The following is a 15,670-nucleotide window of genomic DNA, read 5'->3' on the forward strand; positions in this document are numbered from 1 at the left end:
CCCCTCCCTGGGCCGCTTTTGCCACAGCCCAACAGCTGGCGCTGCTTCGCTTGCAGGAGAAGCACGAGCTCCGCCGGTCGTCCATCCTCCTCTTTGGCCACCTGACCAAGTTCAGTGCCGGCAGCTGCGAAGAGGCTTTCTTTGAGCAGATCCTGAATGGGCTGGTCACTCTGCTGCTCCACCTGCAGGACCCAAAGCCAGAGGTGGTCAAGGTGCGTCTCTCTTCGGTTGCAGGGGCTGTGGCTGGCACGGGGGGGGGGGGGCAGGATTTGCTCTTGGGGCAGCTGACAGGCCGTCCCCATGTCCTCCTTGCAGGCTTGCAAGTTTGCCCTGCGCCAGTGTGGGCCCAGCATGGGCTGCCCCGTCCTTTGCGACATGTTCCAAAACCACCTTCATGAGGACCGGAGCCTCCACTATGGCGAGTTCATGAATGACGTCTGCAAACACCTGGTGAGTATGACGTGGGGGGCGGGGTAGCGGAGACCCTGCCTGATCAGAGCGCATGGCCCCCAAGCCCCCCTCTGAGGTGGCACAGTAGGGAGTCCCCCTCTCGGCCTCAGAAATGTTTTTACTTTCCCTCTTTGTCCAGAAGCCCCTCTGGACTGGTAGCCACCTTTCTAAATTTTACCCAGTCTGTCTCTGGACCGCTGCAATGCTTTTATTATCATCTATCCCCCCTGTGTCTCTCTTGTTGTACCTTTAGCTGTTAACATTTTGAAAGCCACTCGGATATTTTTCTAGTGAGTGCCTAGCAAGTCTAATAAATGATATTTTTAAAAAAGCAGTTAAAAGGCAAGAAAAACCACCTTGGTTTATGCCAGGCCAGATCCCCAAGTGAAGCAGGTAGCCTCACACAGCCCGAGTGTTGTGACAACCCAGATGGCAAAGAGCAGCCTTGGTGCCCTGGCTGAAAAGGCCCCGTCGCTCGTGCCCGTCTTCCAAATCGGACGCTGAGCAGAGACTCGGACGTTTGCCCTGAGAGCTCAGCTGGGCTCACGGTGGTGGGAGCCGTTCTTGAGAGGTCCTGTTTAGGGCTCTAAAGGACTCCAAAGTGGGCTGGGGAACAAATGGGGCGGCCAATGGAAGCAGAACATCCCTTACTCTGGGTGATGTTGGGAGGGGGGTGGTGGAGAAGAGAGAAGTCTCTGCTGTTCCCTTCCTCCAGGTCTGGTGGGGCCGGGGGGTGGGGAGCAGGTGGACGGACTCTCCTCCTGAGGGGGGGGGGGGTCTCCCCTCCAGCGCTGACTGCTCACCTCCGCTGGGTCTCCCCTCTCTCTTGGCAGATGCAGTCTTACCCCGACACGCTGAGTCGCCTGGTGGCCACAAACCTCTTCTACTTCAAGAGCAACTGGCCGGACATCCGGGCGGCTGCCCCCATGTTTGTAGGTGAGGTGGGCAAGGGCCCCCTGGGCAGAGCGGTTCCTGGCCACGCCTTTGTCCCCCAGCTGGGGGGGCATCAGGGGATTTGCCCCTTGCGTTGCCCTGAGTGTCACCCTCTTGCCCTTCCCTTCCAGGCTTCCTTGTTCTCCACGTGGACAGAGAGCACAGCCAACAGCTGGACCTGGATGAGCTCATTGCCGGTGAGTCTCAGGGCTGGCGCAGGACGCTTTGCCGCCCGAGGTCTCCGCCTCCACCCAGGTGGTTCCTGGTGCCCAAGGCCAGCTCCTGTCCCTTTGGCAGCTGAGGCCGTTCCTTCCCGCTTTGGTACCCATTCAGGGTGCTCAAAATTTGGTGCCCCCTGGTAGTGGTGAGGGCGGCAGCTCCTGGGGGGCTTTTGCTAGGCTTGGCTTGTACCCTTGCAGCTGGGCGCTGGGGTTCTGGGGCAGAGGCAGCCTGCAGGGTGGCAGAGGCTGGCAGGGAAGTCGGTTCAGTTTCACTCCGCCTCCAAGGCAGTTGGCATCTTGGAAAGACATTGGAAATGCAGGTCATGGACCAAGCATGCGTGCTGCGCTAATGGGCCAAATGTTCTCATTCTCTTCCTTGGGGACCATTGCCCCCTTTATTGGTCTTCCTATACCAGGAGGTTGTTAATGAGGGTTGTGTCTATGGGGAGGTGGGAACTGAAGAGAGCTGGAATCCTTCCTGCAAAGTGCAGGCAGCACACGGCCAGGGACCACCCGGGCATTGCAGGCGAGGGCTGCCTGCCCTTTGGGTGGGACCTGGGGAGATGGGGGGTCACCTGCACCTCTGGCTGCCCTCAGGCGTGCTGGGGCTGGAGGCCCAGCGAAGTGAAGTGGGGCGATCAGACATGCCCAGCGCATGTCCCTCCCTGAGCAGGGACCTGCCATTCAAAGCGCAGCAGAGGAAGCCAGTTTGAGTAACGAACTTTCCTGGATTTCGGGGCTGTTTTTCCTTGTCAGCAGTGACCTCATCGCTTCGAGTAAGACTCGGAAAATCTCTGAGCTTTCCAGCAGAGCTTAAAAACCACTAAAAAAGGGAAAACTATCTTTCCGTTGGCTGTTGGAGTGGTCCTGAAGAGAGGCCCGTCTGTTTGCCGGAGTGGGGGATGCAATTGGGGAGCGGGGAGGCCAGGCTCCGGATGGGGTCACCGCAGCTTCCCGTATTGAGCGGGAGGCGCTCTGCCTGCCAGCACCCCCCCCCGGGGGGAGCTCCTGCAGCTGGCCAGTGCTGAGCCACGGGAAGCAGCTCTGCACATAAATCAGGCCGCCTCGTTCGCTCTGCAGGGACGCGAGAGTCTCGGATTTGCAGTGTAAACATGCTACTGGAAAAATATTATTGTATCTCTGCTGCTCGAGAGGAACTCTTGGCGTGCGCTCCCCTTCGCAGTTGGGTCTGTGCCAGCAGGCGGAGCGGCCCAGCGCCCTTCAGAAGCTCTGGCGGGGTGTGCCAGGCTGCGTGCCGTCTGGCCCTCCAGGTCGCAGAGTGGGGCTCTGGCTCCCAAGCAGGATAGGGCCCAGTCGGGGGTCTTGGGGTGGAGGAGTCTGAGGGCACACAGGAGGCCAAGGATAATAAGGGCCACTTGGGCCCAAGCCTGCGTCTTGTGCAGAGAAGGGAGTCGCTTGGCTTCTTGCTGACGGGCTCTGCTCTCCCCCCCCCCCCCCAGCTCTGACTGTGCTGCTGAAGGACCCCGTGACAGCCGTGCGGGTGAAGGTGGCCGAGACCCTGGGCCGCCTCGTCAGGATTGTTTGAGGGCCTCCAAGCATCCCGTGTGGGACCCTGGCAGGGCGTCTTCACCGGACGATCTTCCTCCCTGCTGCACCTCAAACCCGCCTTGGCCTGCAGGAGGCCTCTTCCAGGCACCTCACGTCTTCCACAGCACCCACTGAACGCCGTCCGCCTGGGGCAGGGGGGGCCCACGACCCCAGGACTCTTCCGGCGGCGCCACGACCCCCACTTGTACAGTCTGCAGTCACGTGTCCCAAGCGCACCCCCCCCCCCCAGGGACAGGCCAGAGCTGCTCTGCATGAGCCAGCTGGTCCAGGCACCAGAGCACAGAAAAACCCTCTTCCACCCCCACGGGCTTCTTCTCCCTCTCCCCCCCCATCAGGTGTGGACTATCTGCTGCTCTTAACACGGATCTGGGACTCTGGGGAGAAGCGGGGGCACTTCTCCCACTGTGCACAGAGGAACTGGCAAGACCCTCCCCTCCTGCCCCTTCCAAGAGCTTCCACAGGTTCATCCATTCTTCCTCAGAATTTGTACATAAAACCAGACAACCTATTTTTAATAAAGTATTTGCTTCTCAGAGACGCCGTGTCAAGGCTTCCTTGGCTATTGGGGACCAGAACTTTGCATAGGATTTTGTAGACCTGCTCTGGAGGGTAGGACTCGAACCCATGGCTTCAAGTTACCAAAAAAGAGATTCCAACAAAACATCAGAAAGAACTTTCTGAGGGCAAGAGGTGTTTGAGAAGTAGGTCAGGCTCCCTTGGAAGGTTTTAAGCAGAGGCCAGGGATGCTTTAGCTGAGATTCCTGCATTGCAGCAGGTTGGACTAGCTGACCCTCAGGGCCATGCATAGCTGTAGTCCAATGTAAAGGTGTAAATAATAAAAAGAGTTGAGCATGAAGACCTTCCTTGAGGCCACCGTCAGCTCTGCCCTCTATTTTTTAGGAATCCTTCCTTTCCTGGGACAAAGGAGCCCATCCACCATCATGTATCTAAACCATTTAATCATAAAACAAGTATTGCAGGCTTCAGTCTCTGCCCAGGGCACTTGCGCTGCCCTGGGAAAGCGAGTCAGGATGCGCAGTCCCACCCGGGGAGGGAGGTTACGTGAAGAGCCGGACGGTGGCATCCGCGCCTGCAGAGAAGACCCAGGGCTGGCTGGGGTGGAAGACGACGTCCAGGACCCCCAGGTCGTGGGTCAGCGCGTGGCCCTTCAGCACTTTCACCGGAACGATGAGCGGATTCTGAAGCAGGTCACTGCATTGGGGGGGGGGAGGGGACAGTTTGATTCCCTCTCACACACTGGCTCTTATGCAGGAGGGTTTCCCCCAACAATCCTTCTACTCCCCACCCTCACCCTCCTACTCACTTGTAAACCATGCCATGGCAAACGATGACGCTGCCGTCGTCTGAGCCAGAGGCAAAGAGCGGGTAGTGCGGGTGGAAAGCCACGGCCCTCAGCGCTGCCTTGTGGTGCCTGCCGGGAGAGAGAAGGTCAACCTCATCCAGCCATGGCGGTGCTCCTCTATTGCTTCGCAAGCGCCAGCAGGAGAACCTCGGTGCAAGGAAAGGGTTGGGGGATTTCTTTGCCTCTCAGCCCTCCTTCTGCGTGTGTGTCAGGGAGACGCAGTAAATCTGTGCAAATGTGAGTCTACAGTGGGATAGAGGCAGGACGTCTGGCCAAGGGAGGTCAGCCTCGCACTCAAGCCACTATCCCAATGGGCGGCCATTGGGTAAGATCCCTTCCAGGGCCATTCCCAAGACAAGAGGGCAACCTCTTGTGCTTCTCTGCACGGGGGGGGGGGGGGGGGAGAGAGAGTCAGACAACCAAGAGTTCTGCTGGCAAATGGGGGTGTGAATTGAGATCCATCCAACTTCCACTGGGAGTTCACAGCGGGAGTGGATGGGGGGGGGGGGGGGCTGAACCTGCCTGCTCGTCTCTGCAGCCACACAGGCGGGGGTGGGGCAGGAAGAGGGTGTTGCCTTGCCAGTCAAGGGCAGCTGCAGGTCTTTGGGCGGTGGAGCCTAGAGGCCCTCCACCAAGATCGGGCTTGGCCCTGCACCCACCCCTGGCTTCTCTGCTGACTGACCTCAGCACCCGGTAGGGCTTGGTGGACAGGTCCAGGTCAAACCAGGCGAGTTTGCTGTCGTAGCTGCCGCAGATCAGGTTGTCACCTGAGGGGGGAAGGAAGCAGGGAGCCTTCAGCAGGGGCCTCTCCCCCTAAGGACGCCCGAGCGAGCGCTGCAGCTCCAGTCTGGCCCCAGTGGGCAAGGGCAGCACCCAGGGGAGGGGAGGCGTAACTCACCCCCTTGGGCAGCGGGCAGCCACCTCCCCCTTGGAGGGCCCACCATGCCCACCCCTGCCCAGCTGCCCCCCATGTGCCAAGTGGGTCTTCCCGGTGGACGCTGCCGCCGCCGCCCAGGCTCCGCTCACCTGCCGGATGGAGGGCCACACTGGAGACCCACTGGCAGTTGGCGTGCAGCTTCTTGGTGAGCTCCTGCTTGAGGAGGTTGTAGACGCGGATGAAGCGCTGCGTGGCCACGAAGAAGAAGGGCCTCAGCGGGTGGAAGAGGACGCGCTGCACTTGGCCCTTGCTGCGCCGGAAGGGCGCCTGGCTCCAGCGCTTGCTGGCCTGGTGGATCAGCACCTGCAGGTGGCTGTTGTCCTGCACCACCGTGGCAAAGTAGTCGCCTTTCGCGTGCCAAGTCAGCTGCTTCAGGGGCTGCAGGAGGGAGGCAAGACAAGGCTCTGGGTGCTCAGGCAAAATTCATCACAAGCACCGTTTCTTAGATGAGACATAAATAAGGTTCATAAGCAGAGAGGGGGCTCCCCGCCTTGCTTTGGGCTTCACAGAGCAGGGAGAGTCCAGCCCCAACCCCCATAGCAAAAGCCTCCTCCCACCCTGGGCTCCAAAGCCCCCCTTCCTCTCCTCGGGTACCTTCCCATGCCGGACAATGAGGCGCACGCCCCGGCTCCTCTCCTCTCCGGCTGCCTCCTCCCAGGTGACAGGCTGTGGCCGCTCCTCCTCGGGGGGCACGTGGGCATCCAGAAGCTGGTCAGTGGCCCCACACAGCAGCTTGTCCCCAAGGCTGGGGTTCACCAGGAGCACGGACTGCTCCCTGCAAGGCGGGGAATGGAAAACAAAGGTGAGGAGGAGGAGGGCCTTGTGCTTGCCGAGTCCCAGGGGCACAGAGAAGCAACGGTCCCAGCCAGTGCGGCCTGGAGCTGCCCCTGAGGTGGGTCCGCAGAAGCCCCCAGATGAAACCTGGCTTGTGGCGCAAGGACACCCTGGCTGGGCAGGATCAGAAGGGGCTCCTCAAGCCCCACGTTCTGGGGCCAGTTTCACTGGCTGTTCTGAAAGCTGCCAAAAGGGGGCATGCAAACATTCTAACAGAAGGAACCGGAGGCCACACTAGATGGGAGTAGCCCTCTTCTGCTGTCCACCTGCCCAAGCCTTTTGGTGGCACAGGCTGGCTGCCTCTGCCCCTGGACCTCCCATCCAGCCACCCTGCGCAAGACTGCCCTTCCTCCGTGCACGAACCCTCACAGCCCTCCTTCGGAGCTACCTAAGCAGGCACTCAGCGCATCTTGCAGCAGCAACAGACCCCATGCTGTGTGAAGAAGGGGCTCCTCCTCTGTCTCCTGGCAAACAGCTTCATGGGACAACCTCCCTCTCCCCCCTGCCCCGAGTTTGAGGGTCCTGGGGGTGTCTGTGCATTTGTCCTCTCTCAAGAGTTCACAAACTACGCTGTCCCTTCCCCCACTAGTTAAGAGTAGCCCCATGCAGAGGGGCCCCGGGGTCTTCCCCATGGCAGGCACCCTGCCCAGCTGCACCATCTCCTCCTCTTGAGGTGGCGGCAGAGCTGTGCTCAGCATCTCTAGCTGAGCTGCCAGGGCGACCTGGGCAGTTTTGTTTGTGACTGCTTCCCTAAGGGCACCAAGCACGAGCCGGCCTTTCGCTTAGGATCCCTTCAGAGACCCTGCTGCCGTCCCTCCTTCGCCCTGAAGGGTTCTCCGCCTTGGCTGCTCCCAGAAGGGCGAGGGTACTCACACGGCAATGCCCACCAGGCAGACGGTGGGGTTGGGGTTCCAAGCCAAACTCTTCACTGCGCCTTCCACTGGGAGGGTCTTCACACACCGGGCCGTGCAGACCTCCCAGAACTTCACCGTCCCGTCATCGGAACCTGCGCAAGCCCAGGCACAACCAGGGTGAGGGTGGGCAGGGGTAAGTGGCCCCTGCTCCCCTCCCCACCGAGAAGCGGCCTGTGCTCCCGGTGCCCCTCCAGAGCCACTGCTTACCTGAGGCCAGCCACTGTCCACTGGGGGAGACGCTGAGGCAGCGCACCAGGCTGGTGTGGCCACGATAGACCTGGCAAGAGAAGGAGGGAGTGAAGCAGGCAAGGGTGGAAAGAAGGGCCAGAGACTCCTCACACGGTGCTCTCACTGCCCACTCCACTGACTAGGGCAGTACTAGACCCCTGGCTGTCTCCTCCCTTCTATACCCTGCTCCCACCCACAGCATAAAAGCCAGAGAGGGAAGCAGAGGGGGCCCTCCGAAGCCTTACCAAGGCCTGCACGGTGGGGAACGGCTGCAGATCCCGCGGCTTGGGCAGCTTGGGGATCAAATCCTCAGGATCCACGTTGACCTAGACGAGAAGGAAGCTGTGAACAAACTGCATGCCAAGGGCTCCCGCCTTCCATGGGGCCCTCTGCTCCAGGAAGGCAGCTTGCCTTAAGCGGAGAGCCCAGACCCCTTTGCGCAGGCTCCCAGGGGGACATATCCCTGCCACCTCCTCCTTCCGGAGGAGATGTCTGCCTCTGGAAGCCGGACCGACCTTTGCAGTCTCAGCTTTGTGACTGCTGAGCCCCCTGCCACTCTCCTGCACATCAGCATCTCAGGTGGCAACTCTGTTCCAGTCCTGCCCCTTAACTGCCTTGTGTTAGTGCGCATTTTATGGATGTGTTTAATGTTTTGACGCTACTGTGGATTTTAATTTGGTGTGGATTTTGCACTTGCAAGCTGCTTAGAAGCCATTTGGAAAGGTGAGTGGCATCCTCCTTCATTTGTTCATCATCCTGTCCCACTCGGGGGAGGCAGGCAGCAGGCCTTGGTGCCTGCCTTCTCGGCCGCCCCCACCCTGGGAGAGACCCGCGGCTTCTACATACCCGCATCTTCCTCTGGCGTGGGCAGAGGTAGAGGTCCAGGCAGCGCTCAAAGCGCTCGTGGATGAAGCGGGGGTAGGCAGGCACCCGGCGCAGACAGTCATGCCGGCGAGGCACAAAGTTCAGCTTGCGCTCCGAAGGCTCCTGCTGCTCCCAGGCCAGCTTCTGCAGGGAGAGGGAGAGAAAGAGACAGAGGTCACCTGGAAGTAGAAAAGCAGCTGGAGATGGGACCCCAGGAGACCCTCTGTGTGTTCTGCCTCCCCACCTGAGTGGGGCCCACAGACGCTCTTTCCCTGATCCAAACACACACCCACCCCGGCCGCCCCAGCCTGCTCCCCCTCCTGCCGGCTCACCTCTTCCTCAGTAGGGAGGTATTCTGGCGGAGGGTTGTACGATTCCTCATGGCCGGGCAGAGGGAGCTTGGGGGCGGGAACATGCATCTTGTGCCGCCCCAGGATGGAATTGGGGTCTTCCTGAGCCCAAAGGTCATAGAAAGCCGGCGTGTCCTCCTTGGGCTTCCGGGGCTTGATCCAGCCCATCTTGATGGCGTGGACCAACTTGGAGACCTGCAAATGGGGACTTGCTCAGTAAGGAAGCAGCTCCTGGCAAAGGAGAGAGAGCTGCCTGTTCCTCCCTGTGGGTGGACGGAGAACCTGGGAAGAGGCTGGCTTCATGGTGCTCAAGGCTCCCCTTGGCCAGAGACTGGCTGATGAGTCTCTTTTCCTCAAGTGGGGCCACAGAATCGACTCCTTCCGAGGAACCTGCTTTTTAACACTAACTATTTCCTTGTTTTCCTGTGTTCCAGCCAACAAACTTTCTTCTTGCTCAGGTACATTTAAGCTTTCCTAACTGCCTAAATCAGGGGTCAGCAAACTACAGCCACGGGCTGCATCCGGCCCAATTGCCCTCAGGATCCGGCCCACGGATGGTCCATGGATCATGTGGATTCCTTTGTTAATTTTTTTTGTTAATTTTTTTTCCTGCGGCATTTTTTTTTGGGGGGGGCACCATTCCCCTCCTCTCCTTCTCACACACCATGGTGCCTCCTCCTGGCTTCTCCCTGTCCTGTGTAGAGGAGGAAGGGGGCTGGGCTGAGCTGGCTGAGCGCCATTTTGGGCAGCGCCTCTCCGGAGCCAGCCAGCCCTTTCGGGCTGCTCGTCCCTCTGCTGCCGCCAGCTCCTGCCGCTCGCGAGGGCAGGAACTGGAGCCACAGTTGGCAGAGTGCAGCGCCTCTCTGGAGCCAGCCCATAGGTAGGCAGGGGCTGGGGGAGACAGAGAGAAGCCCTCTCTGCCACGCGTGCAGTCTGGCCCGCCACAAGGTCTGGGGGGGCGGTGAACCGGCCCCCTCCAAAAAGAGTTTGCTGACCCCTGGCCTAGATGTTGCTTTCTCTGCACGCTAGTGAGCGTTTTCAGGGGGAGACAGTGCCGGCAAGTCCTCCTGGGCCCCTTGCTGGACCCAGAATTGCCCCAGGTGAATGTTTAGGACCAGGTGCCTCCACCTGCCTGGGAGCAGATGGCTGATGCAGAGCTCAGCATCTTAGAATCCTAGAGTTGGAAGAGACCACAAGGGCCATCGAGTCCAACCCCCTGCCAAGCAGGAAACGCCATCAGAGCTCTCCTGACATATGGTTGTCAAGCCTCTGCTTAAAGACCTCCAAAGAAGGAGACTCCACCACACTCCTTGGCAGCAAATTCCACTGTCCAACAGCTCTTACTGTCAGGAAGTTCTTCCTAATGTTTAGGTGGAATCTTCTTTCTTGTAGTTTGGATCCATTGCTCCGTGTCCGCTTCTCTGGAGCAGCAGAAAACAACCTTTCTCCCTCCTCTATGTGACATCCTTTTATATATTTGAACATGGCTATCATATCACCCCTTAACCTCCTCTTCTCCAGGCTAAACATGCCCAGCTCCCTTAGCTGTTCCTCATAAGGCATCGTTTCCAGGCCTTTGACCATTTTGGTTGCCCTCCTCTGGACACGTTCCAGTTTGTCAGTGTCCTTCTTGAACTGTGGTGCCCAGAACTGGACACAGTACTCCAGGTGAGGTCTGACCAGAGCAGAATAAAGGTAAAAGTAAAGGTACCCCTGCCCGTACGGGCCAGTCTTGACAGACTCTGGGGTTGTGCGCCCATCTCACTTAAGAGGCCAAGGGCCAGCGCTGTCCGGAGACACTTCCGGGTCACGTGGCCAGCGTGACGAAGCTGCTCTGGTGAGCCAGAGCCGCACACCGAAACGCCGTTTACCTTCCCGCTGGTAAGCGGTCCCTATTTATCTACTTGCACCCGGAGGTGCTTTCGAACTGCTAGGTTGGCAGGTGCTGGGACCGAGCAGCGGGAGCGCACCCTGCCGCAGGGATTCGAACCGCCGACCTTTCGATCGGCAAGTCCTAGGCGCTGAGGCTTTAACCCACAGCGCCACCTGTGTTACTTCCCTTGATCTAGATGCTATACTCCTATTGATGCAGCCCAGAATTGCATTGGCTTTTTTAGCTGCCGCGTCACACTGTTGGCTCATGTCAAGTTTGTGGTCAACCAAGACTCCTAGATCCTTTTCACATGTACTGCTCTCAAGCCAGGTGTCACCCATCTTGTATTTGTGCCTCTCCTTTTTTTTTGCCCAAGTGCAATACTTTACATTTCTCCCTGTTAAAATTCATCTTGTCTGTTTGGGCCCAGGTGTTGCACTGAGTGGATGTCTCTTCTGACCGGGCTTGACCAGCAACATCTTGGTGTGCAGCAGCAGCTGCTGTGGCCAGTTCAGTGCCCTGGCTTCTGTGCCCAGAGCCAAATGTTCGCTGTGGCTCAAGGCATTTCCAGCATGGGGCTCCTCAGGGGCAGGGCTGCCCCCAGGGTGTACTGAGGGGGGGGTGTCCTTCTCTCCACCAGGGCGGGGCCCTCTAGTTGGGGAGGAGCATATGGGGATTAATAAGAGCACCTCATCCGATCTGGGTAGGATTTCAGCCCGCTTGGAGATCCAGGTCTCATATTGCCTGAATCTTCTGTCCCTGCCCCGCCCCACCTGTGCTTGATGGGAGACGCCTGGCCCAGACCCGCCCTCCCCTCCCGCTCACCTTCTCCTTCTCAATGAGGGAGGGGATGAAGCTCCGCTTGTCGGCTGGGCGGTTCGTCACAGGATGGATCATCAACTGGCTGCTGAAGAAGTCGATGGCGGGCTGCAAGAGAGGCGGGGCTTAGGAGGGCGGAGCTGAAGAGTGGCGGGGGAAGAGGAGGAGCCTCGTTGCCATTGGGCGGCAGGCCTTCCCTTACCTCGTATGGGTTGAAATTTACATCCCCAAACTGGCCCCTCTGGAGACGGTGCACCAGATCCACCTGCTCATCAGATAGCTTGATGTCCACTCCTGTCATCTTGTCCTGGACGGTCCGCCTGGGGTGGGGTGAAAGGGGAGGGTGAAAGGGGGGGGCAGACAGGCTGCCCACCCTGCCGACCAGTCCTTGTTGGGCACAGGTGGCAGAACTATAAGGGCCTGAGCTGTTGGCAGGACCAGAGTCTCAGGCTAGCCCTGTGCTGGGCGCACTTTCTTGGTCTCAGCCCTGTCTGTAACGACACTGGCTGACTTTCTGGGGCAGCTGCAAAGACTGGCGAGATAATGCTGCACACGAAGCACTTTGGATGCGCAGAGGACATTACTGAACTGCTTGGCGTTTCCCCCCTCCCCTTGCCATCCTTTGCCAGCTCAGGGCCCCTCACCAGTAGTCAGGGCTCTCCATCTTCTCCAAAAACTTGTCCAGCTCATCCTTGGTGCGGATGGGCCTGTAGATCTTCTTCCCATCCAAGTCATAGCCAATGTGGGGGAAGTCCTGGTACCACTCCATGGGGATGTTGCCCACTGTGTTTCGGATGTCCTGGAGGAAGAAGAGGGCGAGGGATAAGACAAAAGCCAGCTCTGGAGGCCTGAAGGCACCTGCTCAGGTTCACACATCCCGCAATGGCATGTCCAAAACTGCTCCCCTCCCTCACCCATGAATGGGCTCTTGCAGGATGTCCAAGGGAAACCAAGACTGCTCAGCACCAGCCCTGGCTTGGCCTCAAATCCTGACTCTGCACCACCAAACCAGGCAGGATGGATGCAGAGGCACACAGAGAGAACCACAATGCCTGCTGACAGCCTCTCCCTCCCTACCCACCCAATGAAGCTGCTGGCTGGCAGCTGGCGCCATCTGGTAGGGATGGCTTTGTAAGGGAGCCAGGTGTGTCAGAGTGATGAGGAGCAGCAGCCACCACAGGTGAAGGTGGGGCAGGGGGATGGGTTGTCCTGGCCTGTACCACAGACTCGGAGGGATGCTTCTGAAGACCTTTCCAGGGAACCATGAAGATGCCCCCAGATGCCCCCAGCTTCCCTCCTCCCTCCTGACAGCATGCAGGGAGGAGGCCCTGCTTTGTACGCAGAAGGTCCCAGATGTGATCCCTGGATAGCCCCCCTCTCTCTCCAGTGAACAGGACCAAGGAGCAGGGCTGGCAAAGACCTCTTTGCAGCTGAAGAGGCTGCCTGTTTGAAAAGACAGCATGGGCCTAAGTGGGCTGCCCTGGCGCAAGGCAGCCTCCAAGCCAGCCGGGGCAAGTGGAACAGGGCCAGGCCAGCAGGCAGGGCAGCCTAGGGTGTCAGGGCTCCCGCCAGGGGGCAAAGCGCTCTCTTCTTGATCCTCCTCCTCCTCTCTTTCCAGCATGGCCACCCCTCGGTTCCTCTGCCGGGGTGTGTGTGGGGAGGTGGGAGGCCCATCAAGGCCGGCATCTGGCAAATCCCGAAAAGGGCTGGGTGGGTTGCACTCAGCTGCTGCTGCTGCCTCTAATGGCTCCATGATTGGAACCACGGCCGGGGCGCCACCACCGAGCGCGGCAAGCGGCTCATTAAAGGCAGAGCTGGGGATTTATGGGCGCCCTTCAGAAACTTGTTAAAGTACAGAGGGGGTGGGGGTGGTCAGCAGCCGTGCGCAGAGGAGGGAGCCTCACACTTTCCAGCACTCGCAGGGCTGGCAGCCCCCAACTCTGGCCTCGGCCAGCTCCGCATCTGCTGTGATTCCATCTTCGCTGGGTTGGCCCCCGGCTGGGAAAGCAGAACTCAGTCTACCCCCCCCCCCACATGCTGATTAGATTGCCACCTTTAGGTGGCAAAACCACCATCACCACTGGGAGCATGTGCACGTGTAGCATCCGGACTTGCCAAAGGACACCGCTGGAAACACATCTGGAGAAGCACGTCAAGGCAGACCGTGTGTCCCAGAATGCAATGTGCCCAAGGTTTGGCTTAAGGCACAGGCACTTGCAGAGATCTAAAGCTCCCCCCCCCCCCCCCGCAGAGGTTGGAGGTGTCCCAGCCCTTCATTTGTGGGCTCCTCAGCTCCATCCAGAACATTTCACCAAAGTGGAAGCCAAAAGGCCACTGCAGACCTAACTGCATTTACCACTTTTGGCATGCTCTGGAAAGAGGGAGCAGAGGAGGCAGGAGAAGCAGCTCCTTTGCCTGTGGGTGTGAGACTGGAGGGCACCTCAGGGAGCATCCCTAACCCATCCTCTTCTGTGGGGAATGGGGGTGGCACATGTGGTGATGGGGGAGAGTGAAGAAAAACAGACAGAAACCCCTTCCCAGAGGGGGTGGAGATATATAGATAGATAGATCTCCTTGTTTTGACTTCTTACAGCCATTGCACACTCTCTCTCTCTCTCTCTCTCTCTCTCACACACACACACACACACACACACACACACAGAGCACCCCCTCTCCCTCTTGCTCAAGGGCAGAGCGCACAAGAGAAGGGGGATCCCTCCTCACAATTACAGGCTGTCTGGGAGGGAGGTGTGAATGTGACCTCTGCCCTTGCATGCTCAGAGGCTGCACCATCTGGTTCCCATAAGCGCACACACAGGAAGCAACAAGTGGCTGGGGTGACGGCGGTGGAAGTGGGTGGTTAAGGGCCCCGGAAGAGAGAGGCTCCCCATGTCTATCCACTCAGCACCCCTGGTCTCCCTTTCTAGGGTCCTGACAGGAATTTTCCAGCCGGGAAGGTTTGGCTGGGCCTGGGGAGGAGGAGGAGGAGGAGGATGCCAGCTCCAAGAGCGTCCAGCTGACTCCCTTCCAAGGCATTCCCCCGGCATGACCAGGCTGCACGTGCAAAGAGCACTGGAGAGCCCCTCTGCGCACTGCGCCAGGGAGAAGTGTCTGGGGTGCCTCTGCCTTAGCCACAACACTCCTGGATTACAGCAGGCCTTGCAAGGAAGAAACAGTTCATCCGTCCCAATGCCACCCCCTGCATTCCTCCTTGGCTAGCAGGCTGCCAGGTACATATTTTCTGCCTACCAGTTGCCTTTGGCGTGGAATCACTGGAAACCCCAAAGAAGGTTCCAAGCACCCACACCAAGAGGGAAATAACTGGCCAGAGCAGCCTCCTGCTCTGGTGTCAACCTCAGGTCTCAGCTCCCACTTGCTTGGGTCCCCTGCGGCTTTGCCAAGTGCCGTGTGCCTGAAGGGCTTCGAGCTTCTCTTGCAAAGTCCTCAGAAACACAATGGCGGGTTGGGAAGAATCCTCTTGGTGCAGAATTTCGAGCCTTTTCTTTTGAACTGGGGAAGAGGTCAAGCTGGCCTGCCAGGAGAGGGGCTGGGGGTGCCTGGTGAATCTGCTGCTGTTGCCACAAAGGTCAGGGCAAGACGATCAACACCCCCTTCCTCGCTTGGATTTCAAGAGCCAGCCAAGGCAGAGCCAAGAGCTGCTCCAGGGGAGTTTGTTCCCTCCTCTGTGGAAGCAGCCAGTAGCCATCCATCCATCCCCTCCCTCCCGCCTCCCGTGTAGTTAACACATCAGCCTGAGCGCTTACTCACAAAGGAGGCTGCAGCCCTCTACTCCCCCCCCCCCGCCGCCATAGTCCTCCCCCCACTCCGCAAGGAGCTGCCGTCACTCAGCCACACGTCTGGAAGTTGCTCTTGGAACAGCCCAGGCATTCCTCGGTGAGCATTCCTGGCAAGGGAAAGGATTCTTTTCCCAGTAGCACTTTCTTGAAAATAGCTGGTCCACGTGGAGGAAGGGGGAAGGGGGAGAAGAGAGGGGCAGGGGGAAAGGCAGTGGAAGGATGTGGAACTGGGGGGTGGAGAGGGAAGAGGAAGGGGTGCCCCCTCCACACACCCAACCGCTCAGATCTCTCCCCTCCTTTATGGAGACCCAGCGTTTCTTCATCTTCTTGGGAAGGAAGTGGGAGCGTGAATGCATGGCAAGGAGGGCAACCTGGTCACTAGGCTCCACCCCCCCCAACAACCCCCCCCCCCGGCAGTTACCCTGTGCTCTGTGTTCCCCTGAAAGGGCTGATCTGGGAGAAGGAGGGTTGAGAAGAGCCTTGCTGCTCTCAGGCAGAAGAGGAGGAATATCAAACCT

General features: G+C 59.1%; 2 protein-coding genes across 15 annotated transcripts in view; one reads left to right on the plus strand and one right to left on the minus strand.

Annotated features, from left to right (window-relative positions):
- The window catches only part of MROH1 (maestro heat like repeat family member 1), a 52,608-nt gene extending 48,900 nt beyond the window's left edge, over positions 1-3,708 (plus strand). For all 12 annotated transcript variants that reach the window (XM_083748962.1, XM_083748965.1, XM_083748969.1 and 9 more), the window contains 5 exons: positions 57-212; positions 316-450; positions 1,284-1,386; positions 1,515-1,580; positions 3,065-3,708. In XM_083748962.1, the coding sequence (XP_083605088.1) occupies positions 57-212; positions 316-450; positions 1,284-1,386; positions 1,515-1,580; positions 3,065-3,150 (546 nt within the window). In that variant the 3' untranslated portion in view covers positions 3,151-3,708. The remainder of the gene's footprint in view (positions 1-56; positions 213-315; positions 451-1,283; positions 1,387-1,514; positions 1,581-3,064) is intronic.
- Positions 3,709-4,115: 407 nt separating this feature from the next.
- BOP1 (BOP1 ribosomal biogenesis factor) overlaps positions 4,116-15,670 on the minus strand; it is a 67,414-nt gene continuing 55,859 nt past the window's right edge. For all 3 annotated transcript variants that reach the window (XM_083749153.1, XM_083749152.1, XM_083749151.1), the window contains 13 exons: positions 12,000-12,154; positions 11,558-11,675; positions 11,362-11,463; positions 8,646-8,858; positions 8,296-8,457; positions 7,695-7,775; positions 7,429-7,498; positions 7,181-7,313; positions 6,068-6,248; positions 5,563-5,851; positions 5,219-5,303; positions 4,498-4,605; positions 4,116-4,385 (listed from right to left, as the gene is read on the minus strand). In XM_083749153.1, coding sequence (XP_083605279.1) covers positions 4,232-4,385; positions 4,498-4,605; positions 5,219-5,303; positions 5,563-5,851; positions 6,068-6,248; positions 7,181-7,313; positions 7,429-7,498; positions 7,695-7,775; positions 8,296-8,457; positions 8,646-8,858; positions 11,362-11,463; positions 11,558-11,675; positions 12,000-12,154 — 1,851 coding nt within the window. In that variant the 3' untranslated portion in view covers positions 4,116-4,231. The remainder of the gene's footprint in view (positions 4,386-4,497; positions 4,606-5,218; positions 5,304-5,562; positions 5,852-6,067; positions 6,249-7,180; positions 7,314-7,428; positions 7,499-7,694; positions 7,776-8,295; positions 8,458-8,645; positions 8,859-11,361; positions 11,464-11,557; positions 11,676-11,999; positions 12,155-15,670) is intronic.

The sequence above is a fragment of the Podarcis gaigeae genome (assembly GCF_964106915.1).
Source record: "Podarcis gaigeae genome assembly, chromosome: 7".
NCBI classification, from domain to species: Eukaryota; Metazoa; Chordata; class Lepidosauria; order Squamata; family Lacertidae; genus Podarcis; species Podarcis gaigeae.